Source organism: Anopheles merus, chromosome 2R (assembly GCF_017562075.2).
Source record: "Anopheles merus strain MAF chromosome 2R, AmerM5.1, whole genome shotgun sequence".
Lineage (NCBI taxonomy): Eukaryota > Metazoa > Arthropoda > Insecta > Diptera > Culicidae > Anopheles > Anopheles merus.
In genome coordinates this window covers 43,671,967-43,696,464 of record NC_054082.1, presented here as the reverse complement: position 1 = coordinate 43,696,464, position 24,498 = coordinate 43,671,967, and the positions used below count along the sequence as shown (strand labels likewise).

At 44.4% G+C, this 24,498-nt stretch overlaps 2 protein-coding genes across 2 annotated transcripts in view; both read right to left on the bottom strand.

Moving 5' to 3' along the window:
* Window positions 1–903: 903 nt before the first annotated feature.
* LOC121590835 overlaps window positions 904–24,498 on the bottom strand; it is a 66,527-nt gene continuing 42,932 nt past the window's right edge. Inside the window, exon 12 of the mRNA XM_041910876.1 lies at window positions 904–3,470. Coding sequence (XP_041766810.1) covers window positions 1,386–3,470 — 2,085 coding nt within the window. The 3' untranslated portion in view covers window positions 904–1,385. The remainder of the gene's footprint in view (window positions 3,471–24,498) is intronic.
* On the bottom strand, window positions 10,159–23,621 carry LOC121590812 (uncharacterized protein DDB_G0283357-like). Its single transcript, XM_041910823.1, has 2 exons — window positions 22,776–23,621; window positions 10,159–16,889 (listed from the first exon to the last, which is right to left on the bottom strand). Exon 2 carries the CDS (start codon window positions 16,545–16,547, stop codon window positions 15,657–15,659), a length of 891 nt encoding a protein of 296 aa, XP_041766757.1. The 5' UTR covers window positions 16,548–16,889; window positions 22,776–23,621; the 3' UTR covers window positions 10,159–15,656.

Genomic DNA, 24,498 nt, shown 5'->3' with positions numbered 1-24,498 from the left:
ACACTTAAACTAGAAAAATGAAATCCGCTGTAAAGTTTGATTTTCTGCGTCACATTTATTAGGGATTTATTAGTAAAAATCGCAATATTCGTAAACGAATTGATTACCTGCTCAGTATCTGCAGCAATGATGGTTGTTTAATATGTTCTTTTTATGTGTCTGGGAAAGTGAGTGTTGTTTCAATAACATTTCGTACCACTAAGATGATTGGATACGCTGTGTTTGTGTACAGTGTAATTTGCATGCATGTTTTTTGTTGTTGTTTAGTTGTGATTAATATCGTTTTGCTTTTATGCCATTATTATGTCGATAAGTCCAACACGTTTCCCATATAGCGTCGTGAAGTGACTTGTTTCTTACCTAAGGTATATAGCACATGGTTTAACGTTTCGTGACAAATGTATCGTAATCATTCCACACACACTCGTCTTTTGACTGTTCTTCTCTCAAAGTCCTACACCTTCAGTGGTGGTTCCGATCTGCATCATACTCTGATTGTTTAGTATAAATATAGTTATGCTACATCCGCTTCCATCGTTAAACGTTCCTTTGACGTTTAAAACACGCTTTGTGCAACAAATCATTGACCTGCCTTTTGGCCAGTGCCTCTCTCCCATAGTCACGGCTATATCGTACTAGAATTAATTCCAGCTGCAACAAACAATTTTGGAGTGTAGGAGCTTTTGCGGGAAGATCACCAAACACCCTGCTCATCCATCCTAAACGATCGCAATTACAATCTATCATGTTATATTTAAGAAATATGTCTCATTATGCTACGCGCAAACGTGACGACAGTGTCGCACTGTATTCTTCCTCTTCAGTTTATCCCATATCAATCATTGGATCGAACGGGACGAACGTAATCGATGCACTATTTTACAAAAACAAGAAAAACATCTGTAAGAAAAACACGTTGACATTTCAAACGTGATTTATAACGCGGGCGTTTAAATTCATTTGCAAAGGTCCTATTGTTTGTTGAGTTGTTGTGCTACGTGTATGACACAGATTTTCTACAGTTGGTGATATTGTATTTTCGTACTATAATGTAAATCGCTCTGTTTGCTACGTACTATACTAATGAAAAGCCCTACTCCAATAAACTATAGACAGGTTGTATTCAAAACTGGGATTTCTAGCTAGGCTATGTTGGACAACAGAAGATCCAGACAACAGAAGATAGGATCGAATTTTGTATACATTCGACTATAAACAGTTTGCTAAACTCGTATTGTAATAATCGTTCGTCGTATTTCGAGCACAGCAACAGAGCACTGTTCCCGTACAGTCGCTTTCAAACTATGCTCACAACGTTTGCCCGCCCATTGTAACTACACTAATTCCTCTAGCCCCCTGAACATGAGTCACATTTCGCGATGGCATCAGATTTCAGCGCGATCAATCGTGCGCGGTTGAAAAAGTAGCAGCCGCTTGTTAGCTGTACCGGAAGGCGTGCGTGCCTTCACCGCTGGCGGACCGTCGGTTCTTTTCGTTGATCCGGTCTCGTTAGGGGTGATGTTGCCGGCGCCGTTGTTGATGGCGGCGTCTTCGGGTGGCTTAGGCCGCAGCGTACCGGTTAATTCGTCAGTGTCAGCGGGTGCAACGGTTGCACTGCCCGCCGCCACCGGTTGCGGTGCGCGGTTGCGCTTGGTGAAGTGTTTGGCCGCGGCCGCCACCATTAGCGAGCCGCGATGCTTGAACCCGTTCGAGGAGCTGGACGTGCCGGCACCGTCACCCAGCACGGCACTGGCCCGTCGCGAACTGGACCGGCCGGGATCGTCCCGCTGTTTGCCGTCCTTGCGCAGTCCCGCACTGCCGTTGTTTGCGTGGCTGGCACCGCTGACATCGTACGAGGACGATTTCTTCCCTATAATCCGCACGTTCTTGATGAAGGACTGGCTGACGGTACTGCCACGTAGGAATTTATCGCCACTAACGTGATTATCGGTGGCTTCGTTATCGCCTTCGTTTGCAATACCGGTGTCACCTTTGTTACGGCGGTAAGCTGTACCGCCGGTGCTACGATGGTCGTCCTGGCCGTCACCATCCTGCCCGCCCGTTGCGGCGCCATCGGCTAGTCCGTCTCGAGCGTCGTAGTGCGATGGGACGCTGCGACGATTGGCACTATTGGCGTTGTTATCGTGGTTGTAATAGCGCATTGTGCCGGTAGCATTGGACGCGGTCGCTGTTGACATTGGTACCGGTGCAATCGAAGCAACCGTTGCCGGCGTCGCTGATGACGCTTCCGCTGCCGTGCGCTCGGTCGGCGAGGTGGAAGAGTTGGCATTAAAAAACACGTTCGGATTGTTTCTGCTGCTGCTGTACCCTGCTGCTGTCGTGTTGGCATGGTCGTTGGTAGATGGCTTGGAAGGGTTGTGGTGGCTGGCACCGCCACCGAACAAGCTCCACAATCCTCGTCCGGTGCGATTGCCAGAGGTACCGCCGGGTTGTTGAGTGCGTGCCAAGAGCAGTGTATTGATATTTGATGGGGGATTTCGACGTTGGAAAAGCTGTTGGTGTTGATGGTGGTGCTGCTGCTGGGGCAAGTTTGACTGTTTGCCAAAAGAGCTTTTACGGTAATCATCGTCTAGATTCAACGAATCGAAATTACTTGATTCATTCTCGTTATTTAGCTGGAAGTGCGGTAGCTCGGTGGATTCGCCGGCTGCGGTTTTGCCGCCGGCAGTGATGGTATTCGTGCCGGACACACTCAACGATGCGGGAAACATCGTTCTCGGCAGGGTCTGACTGTGATTGTTATGATCGTCCACAAAATGGGGTAAGTTTTGCTCAAAGTTATTGTTATTAATATGTATGGCTTCCTCAGCGGGATCCACACCACCACCATTACCAGCACCACTGCCACCGCCGCCGCCCATGTGCCTACGTACTGCGGGTGGGACACCGTGAGGATCGGTATAGGAAAAGGAAGTTGGTGGAAGATGATGATGATGATGATGCTGATGATGCTGGTGGTCGGTGTGGAGGGATTGTCGAAACGATGACGACATCGAATGCGGATAGTGGGAAGGGTTCTGGGACACCGCCGGTTGGTGTGCGATTTGCTGACCATGGTAAAGCAGGCCCGTCTCCGCCGAGGACGATGGCGAAACGTTGGGCGAAGGTAGTATGATCTTGTGCCGGTTCGCGTCCCCAATGCGCTTCACGTTCGAGCGGTGGGATCGATACTTGGACGATCCAGCACCGGTGGCCATCGTGTCGTACGGTTTGTCCGCCCGGTAGGACTCACGCCCACCGAGCGTTTGCCGCTGACGGGCCATCGTTTCGAACGCATGTATAACGCTACCGACCCGCGTCGTGACGTCCGGTATGCCGAGCGGGCCACTGAACAGGTCTCGCTGGTGGCGCAGCGTGCTCAGCACCAGGTTGGCGTCCTGCGGGTCGATACCGTTCACATGCCGCTGGACGGGCTGGCTGTTTTGCGCTGTGTCCGTTACGGTGGTCGACTGCGTATATTTTGCACAATATTGTTGTGGCCCGTTTAACGCAAACATAAGGAAAACAAAATGAAACGAAACAAAAGCGGATAGTAAAAAAAAGGTGGCAAGAAACATAGGTTAAACTAATAAGGTGGGAAAGCAGTTTGATGTGGAAAAATTACGAACGCAATAGAAACAAAATGACAAGATCGTTCATCGTCGGGCTCCTTACATGTATTTCGAAAAGCTTCGCTTAATTGTGCGTGTTCTTTTTTTGTAATGTATGCTGAAAAAAACTTTATTCCAAAGACGATAATAAAAAAAACAATGAAAAGTAATTCAATAGATTTCCTTGAATCCTATTGCAATTAGGCCTTCTTCAAAACTGTCACTTTAGTCATGAAGGATTAGTTTTTTCCTAGTTGTTTAATGGCTTTGGTGATCAGTTCTGCCTCTTGCATGATTATACAGAAAAAAGAGTAATACCAGCACACGGTTCCTTAGCCAGTTGATGCCATCCCCTCAAAGGCGTTTAAACAAGGCATAGCCCTACGTCGAAAATGGCTTTGTTTTACCCAGAACATTTTAACTAATTTTCTGCTTAATTATGTGGATCTCAGACATAGTCGATCTAAAAACAAACTCTTTTGGGTAGTAACGTTTATCTCATTTAAGTTATTTTTTGCTGGGCTACTACAGTTCATGGCAACATCAAAGGATGTTGGACACATCAGATTGCCCATATACGGCCAACATTGTGCGGGTTGAAGATGGTATTTTTTTTAAATAGTTTTCACAATGTAGTTTCCAGTAGTGGCTTTAATCTGTTATTTAGAGACATTGCACATTAATTGTAAATATCATCACATGTGCTTAGTGCACAATTAAATTGATACATTTGAAAACGCTGCAGAGAATAAAATAAATAGGTGGTAAGCTTTCAAAATCGCTCATGTGTTACATCACATCCGCTCGTAAAAGAGAAAAAAATCATTCCACCATCCTTCAACCCAAGATAAATCTGACTATTTTGAAGTGTTTTTCGTAATGCAGCATGACAATACTTATGGTCCATTGGATTCGAAGCAATCAACGATTCAAACAAGTACGAAAAGGACAATGAACCACGTTACAATCCGCAGGGTGGAAAAGCACAAAGTCGTTTTCCATTTATCTTCATTTGCTTACACCAATCCGCCCAAACAAGCTTTCACTTCGCTGGAGAGCCGGTTGGCAGGCGATTTTTTTCCACGCCCAAGCCAACCATACGCTTCGCAGGGTTGGCCAGCATTTCTTCTCGCACGAGGAGGGGAGGGGTTGAAGAGAGAGAGAGAGAGAGAGAGAGAGAGAGAGAGAGAGAGAGAGAGAGAGAGAGAGAGAGAGAGAGAGAGAGAGAGAGAGAGAGAGAGAGAGAGAGAAAGCTTCCATGGAAAGGTTTTTTCCATCGTTCGTACTCTGCCCACTTATTTCATCACTTTTCAATCTGCATGGGTGGGTGTTTATGTTGGTCCTTCCCGACGTATCCTTCCGGCTCGCTGAGAAGTCGGAATCTGTCCTCGAGGATGTTGGATTTTGGTAAATCCGATATTGTGGATTTAGCGTCCGTGAGTTGTATCCGTTTCGCTCCCGGTTTTCCGTTCCACCGTTGTGGATTTTTATTGCAGCCTGCTACTCCACAGCTCGGCAGCAGCCCACGTTTGTGCAGAAGTGCGCTTGTTGCTTTACCTAATCTTCATATTTTTATGCCTTTTGCGGGCGGTCTGGGTTTTGCGCTCATACCCAGAACCGGGACGACCCCGAGGGCCGTCGGGTTGGATCGAGATCGAAATGGAAAGTGATCACAGTCTTGAACACAAATTTAAAACCGCTCTCAGCCATTGTGCCGACGCACACCCACGACGGCTGGCATTGGGCTGGCTGTAGTTTATTCGCTTCGACCCTTAACCGTGCAGGGTGCATTAGCATCGGAAAGGGGGAGCAATCGACTGAAATCACTGAAGTGTACGGGCGCAATAAAAATATGTATACACATAGACATGCAGACAGGCACACCCAAATATACGTATACAAACTGATTGTAATATTACGAAAACAGCCCGATGAGCTTGCGCATATGTTCGGAACGATTGGAACACTCCCACACCACACCGGGCGTACCTTGAAGGCAATTCCATTTTGGAAAAGCGTAAACATTCGATCAAATTCCATATAGTGGTTTTCGATCGAATTCGACTACTATTTGCGTATCCTTTGCCGAAACACAAACAAAAAGAGAACGAGAAGAGGAGGGCTTGAGAGCGACGAGAGCAATGGAATAGAATCATACTTGAATTTGCTGTGTCTGCCGTATCATCAGGCCGTTGGCATGAAATTGGCTTCTTGTAGCAATTTCCAAACATGGAAACTATAATGTTGATCGACTTGGCACAAGATTTAATTTGCTCGGCATCTTCTTTTACTATTTGCAAACAACGGTATGCCGGCAAAACATTAGAGCACACAATCTGCATATTACTGGTACCGGTGTACGCTTGAAAAACTGTAATCTAATTTCTTTGAAATATACGTTTCCAAAATTATACAAACCAGGTGCTCCACACAGGTGCCAAACCACTTGCGGAAAAGGATTCCCATTTTTAGGAAACGTCTCTCACTAAAACGAAGGACAGCCTCTTATGTTATTATGATATTGAATCATTTCTTGTAATAGCAAGACTATCTATACAAACATGTGTTATTATTCCATGTTTTTGATGCCTCCGAAATGTACCGAACGGTCTCGGGTCTTTGAGTATACACTTTTCTGGAACAAGTGGCCCGGAATCACTCGGGTTTTAGTAGAAGTTCTTGGAATGAAGGCTTATTGCTAGGCATTGTGTCCACAGTTACACATACCAGCAGCATTGGGGTCTCATTAATTTTACCAAAATTCCACCAACCACACGAGCTCATTTTCCGGGCACTTTTATTTTAGTCAACCTGAACAAGGTAGCACCTGTACCGTTGAAATGCTTCATTCGTTCCAATTTTCTCGATCAAGATTGGTTCAAAGGTGCATTTGCTGGCGCACGCTGTTCCACATACAGTCGCATCCAACCATGGCCAAAGGATTACGGGAATTATTTATGGTTGTTTGTTGAGTCTGGGGGGAGCACGTATTAGGTACAATCCTGTATTCCAGGCTGCACAATGCTCCTAGCACCGTTTCATCGCCTAACCCGATAGCGACGGGGCCATAAACATGAGTCAAAACCACCGGAACAATAAAGTTAGGCTATCTTATTTGATGACACGATAGCAAAAGACGCTTTATTGCCGCTGCTCGTTCGGAAAGCGATCGAAATTCGGGCGAGCCGCGGCGAGAAAACCAACCGGGAGGAGTCCACACAAAACCTCCCGTTTGCAATTTACACCCTGCCGGGAAGGATTCGCCATCGATACGGTGACATACTCCTGTGTCATTTGACGGTGCTCATGATTATCGGCTTTAGTGTTGGGTCTGAGGAAAAAAATAAAGAAAAATCAGACCCCGTATGCTTTGGTAGTGGAGGTGGTGCCCATATTTTACAGCTTTTTCGAAGCGCTTCTACGTAAATAAAATCAAAAGTTTTACGAGTACGGTACCGGCCGCTTTCTTCCTCTCGTTCGCTCCGATTGTCTTCCCGCTCCGAGCAAGTTGCAACAGCGGCTTATTGCAATCGCAACCCAGGTGGAACGCAGGGAGCAAAACTCTGATCCTTTCGGGCAGCATCCGGCGAAGTGTGCTTTCGTGTGGAGCTTGTTCGATGTTCGATCTCGTTAAAAAATAGCCGCTCCCTTCCAAGCTAAAACAAAGACACAATCCCAGCAGGATCTTACCACCGCCTACGGTATCGCGTTACCTGCGGGGTTGCGTTGTTCGATGCTCGCCATTTCCCGGTCGTGTGCATGGTGCGGGCTAACATTCGCAACCAAGTCATCCGGAAAAAAACGGAAACGTTGTGTAGCAAGAAATGAACGAAGCAAAACAACGAAAAAAAAAATCTCAATTTACCTTGGATTGTTTGTTTAAGGCGCTCTCCCCGCATCGTCCCCACCTGTCCCGCTTCACCTCCTTTAACGGAAGTGGCATTTCAGGCGGGCGTTCGAAATGAGACGCCAGCCTTAAAATCCTTATTTGTGCTGCAAATGTGCGAAGGGATGTGTATATGTGGCGGCTGCTACAGACAGTTTGCGCTTTGTTTTAAGAAGCAAACAGGAGAAAGACAAAAAACAATACACTGAAACACTTGAGAAAAGGAAAGCTCGGTTTTCATTTCACCATACTTCGATACTTCTACCGAGCGTGTGGCCCGATTTCCTACCAGTGCGTGTGTATGCTCGTGAGTGTGCGTTTGTAGGTGGCTGCTGGTTAAAAATTTGTGCAGGCGTGAAAATGTGCCATTTGCGAGGGCTATATGGTCGGGCCGGGCTATTTGTGGAAGGGCGCGAAGGTGATGTGAAGTGTGGGAGAAAACTTGAACGCAAGGAAAAATACGCCACCGGATAGGAAAACGGAAAGGCGCAGCGAAACGTGCCGTAAGGATGTGATCACGCAACCGAGCAGAGCCGAACCGATTCTCAATCCGTTTCCGGTTGTGCGTCTCTTTGGCTTCGTATCATCCTCGATGCGGGTACCCCCATTGCGAAAAAAGATTTTCACGCACATAACATATATGTTTGTGTGTGTGTGTGTTAGTATGGTAGGTCTATCCCGAAGCTTTCCCCGTAACATCCTCCGGATGGGACCGATCCGATAGGTGAGTTCGGTGTGAGTTTACAAAATGCAAAAGTTAGGTTAAAATTTATCGATTCAGTTAAGGCACGGGCAAAAGTTTCTTTCCCCGGATACGGCCGCGCGCTAAGTGGAAACTGTGGCTGGATGTGCTGGAGAGGTACGCCCGTCGTTGGCGAGGCGAGGTAGTGACGGTGCGGGTTTATTCGTGTTGAAATGGGTTCATTAACTTTGCAAATCATCATGACACGCTCCCGTTCAAAAGATTGTCAGTGTGTATAGATTGGTGAAGCGGGCGCTTGCAACGTGTGAATATTGTTGTTGCTGTTGTTGTTGTGGTCTCAATGGAGATGGTGTAATGCGATAAACGCACACACTACACAATGGAAGGTGATGAAGAGGCTTGCGACGGGAAACATGACCCTTAGCAGCATCAATTCATGCTGATTTCTTCTCTGCCGGGGCCCATGTCAAAAAGCTGAGAGGCTAGTTGCGAAGTTAGTTGATTGAAACATTTCGTAACCTCGTGGCTTGAAACGTAATATTTTCATGCTCTGCCCTGTCACGTGCGCCTCGAGCAGTTTAGGAGTCAGATTTCGACCAACCCAATGCAAGACTGTGTGAGCTTCTTAAGGGCAGTGGATTAAACGATGGTCCCACGCTTGCTTCGTCATGATGCGACGCCCATTTCCACGTGATTAGAGCAGCGGCTGGTGACGCGCGATGCACCGGTGCGGTGTGGGAGGAGCAGTAACACGCTCCCCTGTGCAAAATAGTACGGAAAAGAATCGAAATGCAAATTGCGTCCAAGATCGATTGCACATAAGTGTACTCATTAAAGCTCATTTGAATTACTAATGTGTCCGATTTACATGTCAATCGGGAAATGATTAGCAAATGGAGAGCGAACGCGAAAAAAACAGGTGATGTACCATAAATCTGCCCACAACGAAAGGATGATGGTGTAGGTTAAACGGGGGTGTCTTTGCAAAACAAACAGATAAAACAATTTAATTGTTTGTTGAGTGCCGTTGATGGTTGATGGTTTTGTAATGGCAATCGGCAACTGGATCCGTGTGTTGTCTGAACCTTGGAGAGGTGTTTGTATTAAAAGATGAAAGGAGGAAGGTAAATAGGGCATCTTTTTTGCAGTGTTTAATTAAAATGCATCATAAAGATGTTTCATCTGTCATTGATTTTTGTTCACATAAAACCAAGTTATGTAAGTAGAAGCGTACCGATTATCTAACAAAACCGGGTTGAGAAATCCAAAAAGAATGGAACCAGCTCTTCCAGTCTGTTTTTCATTTGTCATTTTAGTTCACCCTGAGTGATGAACTACCGGAGAGATAAGATGCTCTCCATAATGCAGACAGCTTCGTCCTTTTGATGCACCGAGGAGGGCGATAGTGGAAAGCGGGGCGTAAGCATTAGTTAAGGATCATCGGGCTCATACGCTAGCGTTCCATTTCCATTCCATGCTCGAAGAAATCGGAGATCGGTGACGGTCTTAGGTAACAGGATCCAGGATCCAACATACGTCTCTGGGCCGGTACACACACACCCGTACTCCGAGCAGTGTTCGGTATCGGTAGCAAATGTACAACGAAATCGATCATGAATGTGCAAACACCCCCCCCCGGGAGAGTTTCTTTTGCCGATGGCAGCGTACCGGTTTGGTAGCGAGCATCGTGAGTGCATGGTTTCGGGAGGGATATAATAAAAAGGAGGTCAACACCACGGCAGGTTCGGTGCGGTAACCGTTGCTAAACTATGACCTTCCATGGGCACGGTGGGAGAACACAGTGACGGGTACGGTTATTTCCCCCTGGCGAGCAAAGGCAAAGGTATTCCCAGCACTGTGAGGCGTCCCGTTTTGGGGCAGGCTATTGGAAACTTCGAACCCGAGCAATGACAAAGGTGCAAAGAGTGTGCAGTCTCACAGTCCCACAGTCCCACCTCGTATCGAGCAATGTTGACTCACGAGCGTGCGGGAAAATACCGGTCACCTTGCCGAACAAGGGTTCGAGTGCTTGAAGCATGAATCCGATATGGGGAGCGTGGGCAAGTACCCGAGGCAAAAGTACCAACGTGTGCCCTGCTGCAATGTGTCCCGGGCTTCTGGTTTCGAGTGGAACGGACCCATTCCCCGGGGGCGATCGGCCGTGACTCAGCTCTGTTGGCCAGGTGCTACATCAACCGTGCCGAAGAAATGATACCATTAAACTGTATTTTGCTGCACCCGTGCACCCCTCATTCGCTCCGTCGATTCCGGCACGGTATTTCTTACCCTCTTACGGCTCTGCCTGTTCCTGTTCAACATTTCTTATGCGGGTGACTGTTAGATTTTAGAAGAACGTCTGGCACACGTGCGTTATGTGCGTATGTTCGTCTGTGTCTCTCAGCCCTCTGGGTGTTTCGATGAAATTGAATTGTCTAGTCTATCTATAATATCGAAATCAATTTCCGTCTTGAGAATGATGGCGTAGGGCAACAGCGGTAACAATCGATTCGCCGGCGGTGGGAGAATTTCGCCTTCCCTTGCCTCTCTTGCTTATCCTTGCGACCCTGGATGTGTTTGGGGGAGTTTGGTGTCAGCCATCCAGTCACCCTGTCCACTGGAAGAAATATGCTTCCCTGCCCAAGACCAAGTGTGTACGTGTGTCCGTAGGAAGAAAATAAGAAAATAAACTGATTCTGATTCTCATCACCACCAGCGGCCCCGGTGGCACGGTGATGACGTATCGCGACCCATCTGTTTGCACTTTGCGCCTGCAAAGCACGCTTGGGACGATCGAGTCAAGGGAATTGAGACTCACTTTGCGCCCCATGACAGATGTAGTGTGTGGGAACGGACCGGTGTGTTCGATATAGAGTCTCTTTTTTCCCAAAGCTTGTGGAATGAAGTCAGTTCCGAGTCGAGTGCACGGTAAAGATAATTTATTTTCGGTGTTGCTATTTACATGCCTGTGGACAGGATTGGTAGAAATAGAAAATCAATCTATTACTTACGACCTGGTGTACGTATCAGTTGTGTACTGCATTGCTACAAATGCGTTGAGAAATTTGATGAAAAAGTGGTAAATTTTGATTTCTGATTAGTTTTTGATCATTTTTTTTGTCACTAGACTATGTTACAAATGCGCTTTATCATTGCGAGTGATTCCTTCGTACGCTTCGTCTCCAATTATATGAGTTATTGTTTCCCAAGAACAATCGGTTTGTTTGATTGCTTTCTCTTTGCCATCGATTGTTAGGCGAAGAATCATAATGAAAAACCCATCATTATTCAGAAAGTGTTGAATTAAAACTACTGCAATCGCGAAGAATTGCTTCGAAAGATAACCATTGATGCGTTATTGTTTCGTTTGTTACTCCTTCACTTCAAAATCTCTGAAGCAAGAATAGAACTCATGTAAAAAGGAAGTAAAAAATTCCTAGCTCAATGAATAATAGCAAACACAATTTTCTCACAATCTCACCGATAGGTGAAACGGTGAAAATGATCCAACTTGATGGAAGGATGCTGCGCTAAATTACGAGACAGTTGGTGCAGAAAATTCGCTTCTCATTAGGGAGGACGGTTGTGGTGGCTGATGTTTCGCTGAAAGAGTACCACCAACTGCACCCCAAATACAACTTGCAGTGTCAGCAAATTGACAGTTCCGTGGCCACATTTTCCCCCTAAGTTTTCGCCTCGATTTTTACGCTGTTTGACAAAACCCGCGATAAGTGCATCGTCTGTTTAAAGCGACGTTCGTGGCAACGAAATGATTGCCGTCTGTTTTGAGTGTCGAATTTGACGGCAGGCTGCGGTTTTCCGAATGGTGTCACTTGTTCGTTGTTTTCCCTATCCGCACCGTTTATTACTGGGCTTGCGAGAACGGGTGCGTTTATGCTTTTACTCGTTTCCAAGTGTAAGCTGCAGCAGACTGGCACACTGCCTTGTTTTATGAAGCAATACTTTATCGTTTATTTTGACTAATTTCTTCCTAATTGCTTCATCGTGAGCAGGGTAAATAATTGAAAATTATCCCCCCGACTGCGCGTGGCAACTCAGTTTTTTGGTTGATGAAGCTGCAGAACACGGCAGAGGAGGGTGTGGTAGAAACAGAACAGAAAATGGGGCGCGTGAATTTGATGGGTGGCAATCATCTCACTCTCACGTTTGATATAGCTGGCATCTGCCAAGGGGAAGGGAAAGGAAAGGGTACTTGCCATCCGTCGATTGCTGGATGGTGACGACAAAGTTTGTATGAAAATAGGTGGGCTGGGAATATACTTAATTTCATTGAGCGCAGCCAGTGTTTTTGCCAGCTTTCAATTTTCTATGCTTTTCAATGCCGTTGAAAACATTGAAACGATATTTGAATTTTTAAAGTTTGGTACGTTTCGCGGCGCCATTTTGGTACGTGGTAGGTGTGGTAAGAAACCGCGAGGACAGATGGTTTTCCATCTCTTCGCTATGTTGCACTGTCTGGGATTGTAAATGTGTGGTGAAACACGAAAAAAATACACTGCCGAGTTCCTAAACACGGTGGCCACTTGAGCGAAGGCCCCGGATTATTAGGGTATCGGTCGGTAGAGGGCTACGAACAGATTTTATCTTTTAATTAGATTCATCTAAAATTTATCTGCACTCGCCCTGGGTTAGGTTCGCGTCCTGCCACCAGAGTCAGTTTCGGGGTGTTTGTTCGCTTCAACTAATTCGATTTCAATTACACTTCTAGTGACCGGTGCGCTTTCCAGTGCCGATAGCAAAAGCGTTGGCTCTGTCGGTTTGCGCCTGGCAGGACTACGCGCCTGGTACCGCCGTAATGTTGTGGCGCTCCCATTTGACCCCCTTCACATCGTTTATGGAGCAAATTAATTGGATTTGTAAGATGGCGAGAGCTGAGTGTGGCCTGCGCCCGTTCAGTGTGGATTGCGGGCCGGTAGATTTTTAATTGGAAATACGTAGACTTTGGCCGTCGAAATGTATTTTTGGGCCATAATTGGAACATATTTGGCTGGTGCTAGGAATGATTTTCGGCCCGTAAAGCAAGACTGATTGCCGAAATAGTGTTATAAGTAGTGTTGCTATTGGAAAAAATACTTAACAAACACTTTTAGTTACTGTTTGCATCAAATTTTTACTACAATACGTCGTAACCTCGAGACACAATAAAATCTCATTTTAATGGAGACGCCTGGTACTTCATAATTCCGTGCCCGCAAGTCCCATATGTTAAAACCATTAACAATGATGTCCAAGGAAAAAAATACCTATTGATTTTTTCACAGGAACGACAAAGACTAGCGAAAGAGAATAGAGAGGGATGAAGTATTTCATATTTATAACGCAATCATGTTGGCTTTCTGTACTCGAACATTTGTGCCGATTCACAACGTTAGTGGTATGTGGCCCAGCACATGTATTTGATTTTTGTTCTGCGTTATCTAGTTGCGAACAATGATGGAAAGTTATTTCCAGGTGAATCAGCACAATAATGTCAACGGTGTAATACACGTAACTGTGCCGGTGTGCTTTACAAGCCGGTACACCATGCTCGGTATTTAACAATTCCCCCACGACATGTTCTGTTCACGTGCAAAGGTTTTGTGGAAGCGTTATCAATTGCTGAATAGGTTCCGTGTATCTAGAGCGTACAATTAACCGGCACTCGTACACAGCATTTCCAACGAAACAAATTTGTTAAAAGAGGCACGATAATACGATTAGCTTGCATGGGAAGTGAAAATATAATAGCTGTCGTTCATGAAACGCATCATATGCGGGTATTCATTTAATTTGAAGAAACCTAATATGTTTATTTCGAAACATTTCATGAATATTGATTGTGGTACTTATGTCATCTTTTAGAATGTTTGATGTATCGAAGAGTTTAGATTTTTGCAGTATAAGAGAACAACGTGGTCGTACAACGCGTTCATTAATGAAATTAATTAAACCTTTTCAGTTAAAAAGAAACAACAGTACGTAAAAATATTTACTTAATTTATCAAATAGTAAATTTTGCATGTTTAATTTTATCATTAAAGGTTAAATTTCATTTCTTGGAGTACCTGGAAGCGTTGACACAGAAAAACAAATAAAATTACAATACGTTAAAGCTATACATATGATTAAAAAAACTTAAGAATATGTCGGATACAGGTCGAAAAATGTAAAAAAAAGACTAAATGAGTGAGTTATAATAATAAGTGAAGATGATGGTGAAATCAGTGAGCATGATATGAGGCAGCATCGGTAGCATATAGCTCTGCCACCACGCATAAAGCATTTGTGCAAGTATTAATCGTACAGTGCATTGGATCCGCGTGAGGAGCGTAAGTGTGCACCGGTATGTTACGGACACGCTGGCGAGTGACGCTACAGTTTACCAGCCATTTATTTTCTACCATTCGCCGTTGACGCGCGTTGATGATTTTTAAACTAGGGAAAAGGCTGCGCTTAAGAAACCCCTGCGAGTGGAATAGGAAAGAGGGAGAAGCACGGAGGAATTGGGGAGGAAGGGAACCACTTAAACCACGTACAGCAGCAACAGCAATAACCACCAACACTCGTTCAACTTTGTTTTCGTCCGTCCGGTTGGTGCGGTGTTCCAACGTAACCCATGACCCGCTTTTCAGCTGAACCGATTATCTACACATTCTTAATGTACTCATAAATCATGTTTCCTTTGGTGGGAAGGTCTGGTTTTTATAGCTCCCTCGCCGAAGTGTATGTAAATATTACATCGCATCCACTGGGGTGGGGGGGAGGGGTGAAGCTTCGTTTCGCTTGAATCTCTACTTTGTTCTGTGTTTTGTTACTGAACTGTTTTTCTCGTTTTTGTGTGTGAGCGTTTCCCTCTATTCTTCAGATTATCCTTCAAACTTGTACCACTAGTCTGCCTGTGTCCACTTGCACACAGAAGTGGTGTCTATATGTACAGCCGTTGTGTTCAGCTCTGCTCGGACTGTTTGTGCTCGGACTGCACACACTGCGCAAGGAACCGGCTTAGCAGCTGCCATGATGGGAGGAAGAAGGTAGGAACAACTGCCCCATGGAGATGGGAATGAATCGTGCCACGGTGTGATCCCGAGGACTTATCCAGAAGCGACCACTTGTGTGTACACACTCTCGCAAACGGGCGTGTTTTTGCGTCGCACATTTTTTGTGTTTGCATTTGTGTGCGTCAACATTTGAAGCACAATTGTTGCACCGACTGCACCGAAGAGAAATTGACCACACGCAGCTCACCCCATCCCATACACCCCCACCACGCCGAGTCGTTCCGGTAATATTGTGATTTGCTAGTAAACAGAGATGCTGTTTGATCGTGTCCGGCACCGTTCTGAGCGTTTAATGTATTCGTTCCACGTCTTTCGAGTGTTTTCTTCCCTGGCATTGCTCAACCGACCCGATCGGCCACCCGCCCACCCACGGTGCGATCTGTCACTTCCCGTCGCTGCAACTAACTGGCCCGGCTGCTGCCGTGCCCATTGGCACTATTATTTACCGGCGACTGTTGCTGATGTTTCTGAGTGTGTTTTTTAGTGTAGTGTTGTTGCTGTTGTTGCTGTTGCTGCTGCTGTGTTGCTGGTGGCGTTAGGGGCAGCGCTTGCTGCTGGTGATGGTGGTAGTGTGATTTATTTGCATTATTGCTCGCCTGATAGCGTCGGGCGATCGTCGGTGACGATGCTGGCGATGTTTGTTGTTTGCCATTTTGCACACTTTGCTGCGGCTGGTGTTTGGCAGTATTGCCGCCTGCGGCATGGCCACCGAGCGGCAGCGGTGGAAGCGGCGGTGGCGAAGGAGAGGTGGGAGACGTTTCGCGTGAATCGGACAGGGAGGCGCGATGGAAGGAGGAGCAGGAGGAGGAGGAAGGATGCGTCGGTGCACCGGCGGACGTGAGCATGTGGGCGGGCAGTGTGGCGGTGTTGGTGGCGGTCGGTGCTGGCAGCAGCAGCATTTGCGATTGTGATTTGCTCTTGGTGTGGTGCTTGCCGTGGTGCTTCGGCTCACCGTAGCCGGGCGGATCGAACAGCTCGCAGCTTAGCTGCCGACTTTTGGCCGAGGACTTGCCCCCGTGGTCGACGGTGCCGGCTGGACTGCTGCCGCCGGCACCGTACTGACCGGCCGCACCGGCGGCAGCAGTGGGATTAGTGCCGCCCGGGGACGGACCACCGGGGCGCTCGTACTCGTTGCGCTTGGCTTTCGCGCGACCTTTCGACTGATTGTTGCCGCCGCCGTTACCGCCACTGCCGCCATTGCCATTACTGCCCGGCCCGTTCGGTTGGTTGTGGTGGTTAGTGTTGCTGGTGTTATTGTTGTTGCTGCTGTTGCTGTTGTTACTGGTGTACATGTACTGGTGATGATGGTGAGGTGGATGATGGTGGCCAGACTTGCCGGTGTAGTGATAGGTGGCATAGTGATTGTTGTGCTGTTGTTTGTGTGCTTTTTTGTGTTCGCTCTCGTAGTTGTGCTCGAGGCTGTGGCTTTGGCAGTCGTGCCGCGGATGATAGTAGTAAATGTCGTGATGGGTGTCACCGTCACCAATACCACCACCGCCACTACTGACGCGACTGCCGGCGGCACCGCCAGCTGCCGCACTGACGGCCACGGGGGACACCACCGGGGACACGGGCGGCAGGTCGCGCTCCCGCTAGGCTACGTGATTGCCGAATGTCCGCAGAACGGGCATCGTCTATAATTAGGGAACGATACATAGAAATAGAGATAGAGAGAGAGAGAAAGAGAGAGAGAGAGAGAGAAAAGGGACAGAGAAGGGCAAAGAGAAGGAAGAGAATGCGGAAGAATGTGGGACAGGTCGTGGAACGTGAAAGAAGGGACGGAAGTCAGGGCACCACGAACACCAAGAAGCGTAAAAGAAAAGAGAGAGAGAGAAAAAGAGAAAGAGAAAAGAGATTTTCGTGTATTAAAAATGCGGCACTGGGTGTATGTGTGTGTGAGTGTGATTGTAGACGGTAGCACTGACACACAGTGAAACAATAGAAAAATTAATGGTTTTGCTAGTTTGAGTGTCTGTGGAGGTGTTGAAAGTTGACTGTTTTCGGCATGAAGCTTACAGTCGCGAAATTGAAACTAAAACTATCCCACCACAAAACGGGATGTGATAGCAAATGAAGTATTGAATGGGTATGTGTTGAAAGCGAAACTAAGCTAGGAGCACAACGCTGCAAACCAATGCAAGCGGATCTCATTGGTAGACACAATTGCGTCGGATTATGTTTCTGTGCCGATTTGTCGCAGTTGCTTTTCGCGTTGCTGTGCAGTTGTTCGCAAAATCGTGCTACCAGCTTTAAGCAGATAGTGGCGGAAACCTTTTTGTTGGTGGAAATGCAAGTGTTGTTTCGAGTGTTGTACACAGAAGCGTAAAATTTGGAATATAAGAAAGTACAAATACACTAACAACACACTCACTACGAACGAAGAATGAACTAGATGTGTTACAAATAAGTCGACAGGAAATTTTTAGTACAGTGTGTGTTTGTGTGTAGTCCCTTGTCTGCGAATGTCCTTTTTTCCGGTGAGGTTTGCGTGGTACGTTTGACTTCCATGCTATTGACAGGATAGTTTGCATCTGATTTGTAAATAATTTGAGCGATTGTTAATTAACTGTGTTAAATACTAGGCGCAGAATATTTTGTAGTTTCATGCTAACGTACACGCACGACATTTTATTTTACTGGACCGTAAGATCAACTTAAAATTCTCGTAACGTATGCATGCGGGAAGTTGCATACACACTAGGAGCAAATTTGTATTTTCCTTTGCGATGCTCGTATTTTTTTCTTCTATCGTCTCTATAAATTTTTACTTTTTAATATTGCCACTGACATGAGCTAGTTGGAACGAAATCGAAAGTTGTCTAGTAGAACGTGTTACATAGTAGTAAATAAGTAAGATGGAATAAAAGCAAGCATAGTTAGCATTTGTGTGAATGCAAGGCGTTTACAGGTATATACAAACTTTCTAGTGCATTAGCTTGTGGGTAGCGAAGAAACGGTGCAAATAAAATGTAACAGAATTATGGTGTACTATTAACAAAGAAAGCAATGACGGAACTATATTAGCCAAGCGATACATTCTACAGACACGTTACAGGAAACACAAACACAAGCTTTGCAACCAAGTAACGATAACGATTATTTACAATCCATCTAAACACACAGTTGTCGAATGTTTGCCGCATATTAATAGGGGATACGCATTTTCTTCTTCTTTGAAGTACGCTACTATTGCGCTACGTATCGTTATCAAATTTCAGCCGATTCTCTCAACGCTTCTTACACCACACACGCAGGGGGAGGAGGGGCATGCCTAACGGCACATTTCAAAGCGTCTGTGCGAAAGCAAAGGAAACGGAATGGAAACGAGAGAAGGTTTCGTCGAATGTACAGACCAAACCAGCGTGATGTTGTGTTCTATTCTTCACTCGGCGAATAAATTCTGCAGCATACGTATGTTATGCTAAGGAGGGCAGGGGAGGAGATAGAAAGAGAGCGTATTTGCTGCTTGAACGCGGATCGATCGTTTGTTGATCGATTTTGGAACGTTTTACGGTTATTGGTGACAGTCAATATTCTGTCTATTTTTTTCTCCATAACACATGGACAGTACATTCTTATGCGTGCACTAGAGTGTCTTGTGAATCGTGCTACATCGTTGGAACTGCTATCCCATGATGCGAACTGAACAGTGAAGAGGTTAAAAAAATCATACCATTTCTTTGGCTGCTACCCATGTTGCGATGAGTTTTGCTCCGTGTCCGTACTATTCTGCTTCATATAAACATAAGGCATGACATCGTCATTATTATCGCCATCGCCATCATCACAATTGTCCGCTAGGACATCGTCATCTTCAACTCGAGACACACAGTTTGTGATGCTTATGGTGGGTTGTTTTTGGCAAACACAGTCCCCACGGAGCTTGTACGTGCATAAGAATTACGTTCAATTGAGGTTAGTTGGGAGTGGTACAGCCGATAAGATCGCACGTATGAGTGTATAGAGGGAAATGTTTTTTTCGCCATTCAAAGAAGCGACATTTCCCGCTACACGCAGTTGAATGGGAAACGTACGATGATTTCTTTTCGCTTATACGAAAACGATTTCAACGGGTCTCGTTGTGTGTCGTGTGACGACTCAATACTTCGATCCGCATGAAACCGGAGGTACCCGGAATGCTTTTGCTGGAGCTATGTTGCTATTTGCAGATGCAACAAGAATAAAAAAAAACCCACTCTGATAAGTAGGAAACAATATGCTTCTGTATGTGAACGTACGGCTCGTAGAGCAGCAGATAGACACGCACGTCGACAGAAAAGCGCAACATCTGGTAACTTGCTTAGCAATTTCGCTTTCCGAACTAGGTTCCATGTTTCGCTGTAGCATGTTTCGTGGCAGGATGCTTTTAAGAATATTGACTTCCGCTTCGAATGTCTGCACGGCACTCCATCGTACCGAGCTAGTGTGCGTACTGGGTGGAACGGTAGAGGACGTGAAAGAAAACTTGAGATCTATCGGAAAGTTGCTGTTCCTTTCGGTTTCTGATCAGGGGCACCCGTCCACCTACCGAAACGCACAACTCAATTTGCAGAGAAGCACGGTGTACATATTTTTCAATTGCCATTTTGATCGTTTACGGTTAAGTTTCCGTCGCTTTTCACCGATACATTGACGAATGTGTGTGTGGGTGTGAGCTTGTGTGTATGGTCTTGAATATTATTGCATTTTTAACGTCTCACTTTGGGAAACACTTTTCTTGCTTTCTTCGCTAAGAATGTTCGCTTTTCCTAAATTCCAAAAACGTATTGTAAAAACTAGACTAAAAAGGCGAATAAAGTTTCCTGGTAGAAGAAAATTTTATTGCTCACCTTTTTTTTGCTGCGCTTTTTGTGTCCGTTTTACGGGAACTTTTCCAAACAGGCAGTAATGTGCTTCACGCACCCATGATAATGTGTCGGTGAAAAAGTGAATTAAATCTGATGTCGAAAGTTTGCACGCCAAAAGCGTCTATCGGATGGGGGAGAAACATCAATAGATGTTTATGATTATTGGGACGGAAATTATGTTTCACTCTCATTTTCCGAGCCTGCCTTTCCATCCATCGAGCGGCAGAGTACAGTTGGCTTTTGAACACCTGGCTGCTCATAACAGGATATTACTGTAGTGTGAGCGGGGAGAGCGGGAGAGTACGTGTTTTTTGTATTGATCGCAGGCAAACCAGCAAGCAATCGGTACTGTTATTAAACTACATCAATTTTATTGCCATGAGTTACAGTCCGCTACATCCGGGGTTAGTAAATGGAATTGTGATGGTCGATTTAGTGTAACAACTTTCCCGTTACTGTGAACTGGACACGGTGTGGACAGTTTTCTCGGTCATTATTGAACTAGAGAGAAAGAGAGTGTGTCAATCCGAAAAACGGATCGCCTAGCTGAAGTGTTTTATTTTGTAAAGAACGTGGTGTAAATTAATGTCAAATTAGAAGGTGCTTTTTTATTCATTTCATGAACAAGAGTGGCTGAGAGTGGCAGCCAGAAAAATGCTCTAAAATGCGATTTTTAAATTCTTTTTTTTTACTGTTTCTTATCAAGATGGATTAGAGAAAACGATTTATGAAAAACAAAACAGATCTCTCTGACTAATCTTGTTTGTGCTAAACTTAACCTGCGCATCGGGATGTACGATAGCATCTTTGAAAATGAGGGTTTTATTTGTAATTGTTGTGTATTTGTATACGAGGAATAAGCTTAAGAATATATTCTGTTAAAATAATCTATTACAATACGTATCAAATGAATTATCCGTTAGAGCTTTCAGAAAGAACGTTGTGAGCGAGCAGGAAAATGAACAACGTCAATAAAGCCTGTGTCTTCCGGCTACATCTCCCGTACCTTAGCGAATTAAGACAATCTCTTAGACCAATTCGTCAAAAGGTTAATGCGCACATAATTACTTAATTTGAAACAGCTTCAACGAATGCTAATAATTTTAGGCGCTCCGTGGAACACAAAAAACGGCAGTTCAGGCAAAGCTTACAGCAAATAAGATTATGGTTTATCTGGGGTACCCTCTTTAATGCCTGCTGCAAATATTTACTTCTGTTTGCCGTGGAAACCAAAGCGACGGGGAAAAAATACAGTGAAAACCGCGCCACAGACAGTAAAATCCGAATGAGAAAAAGGCCCACATTGAAATTGAGGGGTTCTTCTCGCGAGAAAATTACACGGACTTGGGTGTAGCACAATATTGCTCGAGTGGCGTGAAACATGATTATAAATGTACTATATGTACGTAAGTACCGTAACCCGACCGCACGGGGCTTCCCGGCTCGCAAGTTTATTTGGAAGGTCTGTCGTTTTCAGCTTTTGAGCCAGCCCACCGTCGTTGAATGTTGTTTGTGTAAATTGTTTCTTTGCTCACAAGACCGGAATGTGAGTTTACTTGTACCGTAATGTGGCACAAAACATGCCATAAGATATGTATGTATGTGCTGCAAGAGGTTTGGGTGAAGAGAGCAGCTAAAGAACCAGTGGCTCAAGAGGAAAAATAAACCCTCCAAGAGCCTAAGGCTTCGTCCAATTGTGACAATAATCGTAAACTGAAAGCCTTTTGTAAACCCTCGGCGTAATGTGTTTTTAAAAGGCAATTCATCTTGCGCACCGAGAATCGCAAAGCCCTTCGTAACCGTTTCCTTTGCTTTTGTATTGCATCAGACAGTGAGCGGTGTGTGGTTATGTGCTGTATGGTGTTTCTATACATATGAAAATTATTTGTCGGCTGGCTAATAAGCCACCGCAGTTGGGAGTGTATCGTAGCTGAAATTATACATATTTTCTAGAAGGTATGCTTTTTTAAAACAAAACCTATACTGCTAACATGTAGAATGTATGTAAATTACAAATATTATTGCATTATTTAGAAAGTTTATAAAAGTAAAAAGATAGTGCATAATAAAACAGGTGCAGCATATATAGTGCATGTGAGCGGAATCAAACATGAGATATTGCAGAGGTGTAGAGGATATGGAGGTTTAAATGCATTAAAGGGAAGAGGAAAATGTTCAGTTTCTTAAGAAGTCTACAATCATCAGCGTCAACGGCATTCATAACTTAGTTATTCTTAACTTGACAAAAAAAAGATATTATGTCTATTCAGGCGTTTGAACACTTCTAGCGTAGCATTCCGTTCAAAGATGCGTGTGGGTATAAATGTTGCACAATATTCATTCCATTTTAAATATTTGTACTGATTTATGTATTGGTTTTGCATTAAACCATTTGATGTGACAATTTCCTTGCGAAATCAGTTGCAAGTACTACGATGAACAATCGTGATCGTGATGGATGTGATGAAAAATCGTAATGAAAAGTGATAGAACTCATACAAAGATGTCTAGGTTAAAAAGAAACAGTACAAACGAAAAGTTGGTATACAACAACAAGATGCAAAGTGATATGAATAAATATATGTAGCAAGTTCGGACAAATGCTGTAACAAACAAAACCCAAAGCCAAAATGCGCACACTCTATTGGTTAGATAAAACATAGTAAACAATACCTTCAGCATCACTCATCAAGACCGTTAGCCACAAAGGGTAGGAATAGAAAAAGGAGAACTGATCAAAACAACATAAAGGGATAACGCCAACAAAACTGTGAAATCAATTGTTTTTCGTTCTTATGCACAATATATTGAAAAAAGATGTAGGACTATATTTGCGTGAGCAAAGCTAGAAATGACATTCAGTAGTACTTCACAATCTGTTTTCAAAATGTCACAGAGAACAAACCAATCATTGTCGAATTTTGAGTAACTTTAAAAAAATAGATTTGATTAAAACAAAAGGAGAACAAAATGCATTGATTTGCAATCTTAATCGTAAAACATACATTAAATTTTGCACACAGCAAAATGATGGGGCTTAAAAGAAACTAAACAATATACATACCCGTCCAAAACACAAACTAAAAACCAACAAACAAACCAAACTGATGCTGAAAGATGGTGCAAAATAGTGCAGTCAACCATATACAGACACAAAACAAGTCGATCCATATCCGTTCATTCACGCGTTCCGCAACAGGTGAGTAGAGGAAGAGAAGGGATTCAGTATTTGGCGCGTATCACCAGTTGTATTGCTGGATAAATCATACCTATGCAACACCATAACGCATTCGTTGCAAAGTAAGTGTGGTGAGAAACGAAAGATGAACGCAAGACACGATTTTGCATACACATGTGAACAAAATAACAGGAGCAAGACAGAACTCATCAACCGAGCAGCGGTATTACCATTATCCATCACCAGCAATAATTATGCATGTGTACGATCAATCATTCCATCAAACCAAATAGCAACAAGTGTGAGTATCATCGACATCATATTGGTCCCAATCCATCACTGTTCAGGTGGAGCTTTGATATAAATCGAAACACAACGGCTATGAAACGACAATGAGTATAATATGCCATTCGCACTAACAATATATAATGTAAGAAAACAGTAGAGTCAGAAATTATAATTCATTCGATAGAATTACCAAACGCATAATCTGTTAATGTAACATTAGAAAATGAACAGAACCCATTTTCATCAAAAACCAAGGACGGATGTAGAGAGAAAGAGATGCAATAAAGAAAAGGCAACAAAACACATTCGATGGAACTTTCTCTGTATTCTAGATTGTAAATAGCAGCCCATATAAAACATAATGAAAATAAACACAATCTCAAGAATAGCATGAGAATAGGAGTTTGAGAGCTCAACTTAAAACACGATAGAAATGGACCACATTCTAAAACAAAGGGATGTAACAGCAGGAAGTAATATTTATTGGTAAGTGGATCTTTAACCTGCAGCAAGATAAAAAAAACAGCAAACAATCTATGAACAGATGTAGGAAATAACATACAAGTAGTGAGAACTATTGAGAGGAAGAGACATAGATCGAGAGAAATAAAACAGAAAGAAACAGAGCTCCACATGATGAGTGAAAAGGAAGTGTGTGATAATACAGGGAACGAAACAGAACTAAATTGCTATCAGTAAATCAATCAATCAATCAATCAATCAGTCAGATAATATCAGAACAAACGGATGCTCGGCAGCTGGATGCGTTTTTTTGTTCAAACCATATATATATAGAGAGAGAATCAAACCCAGAACAATCCATTCACAAGAACAAATATGTATATATGTATATAAAATTGTATAGAAGGTTTTTTTATAGAGTCACAACGGCAGACGAAAGGAAAAAAATCATGAATCAAAAGGCCATTC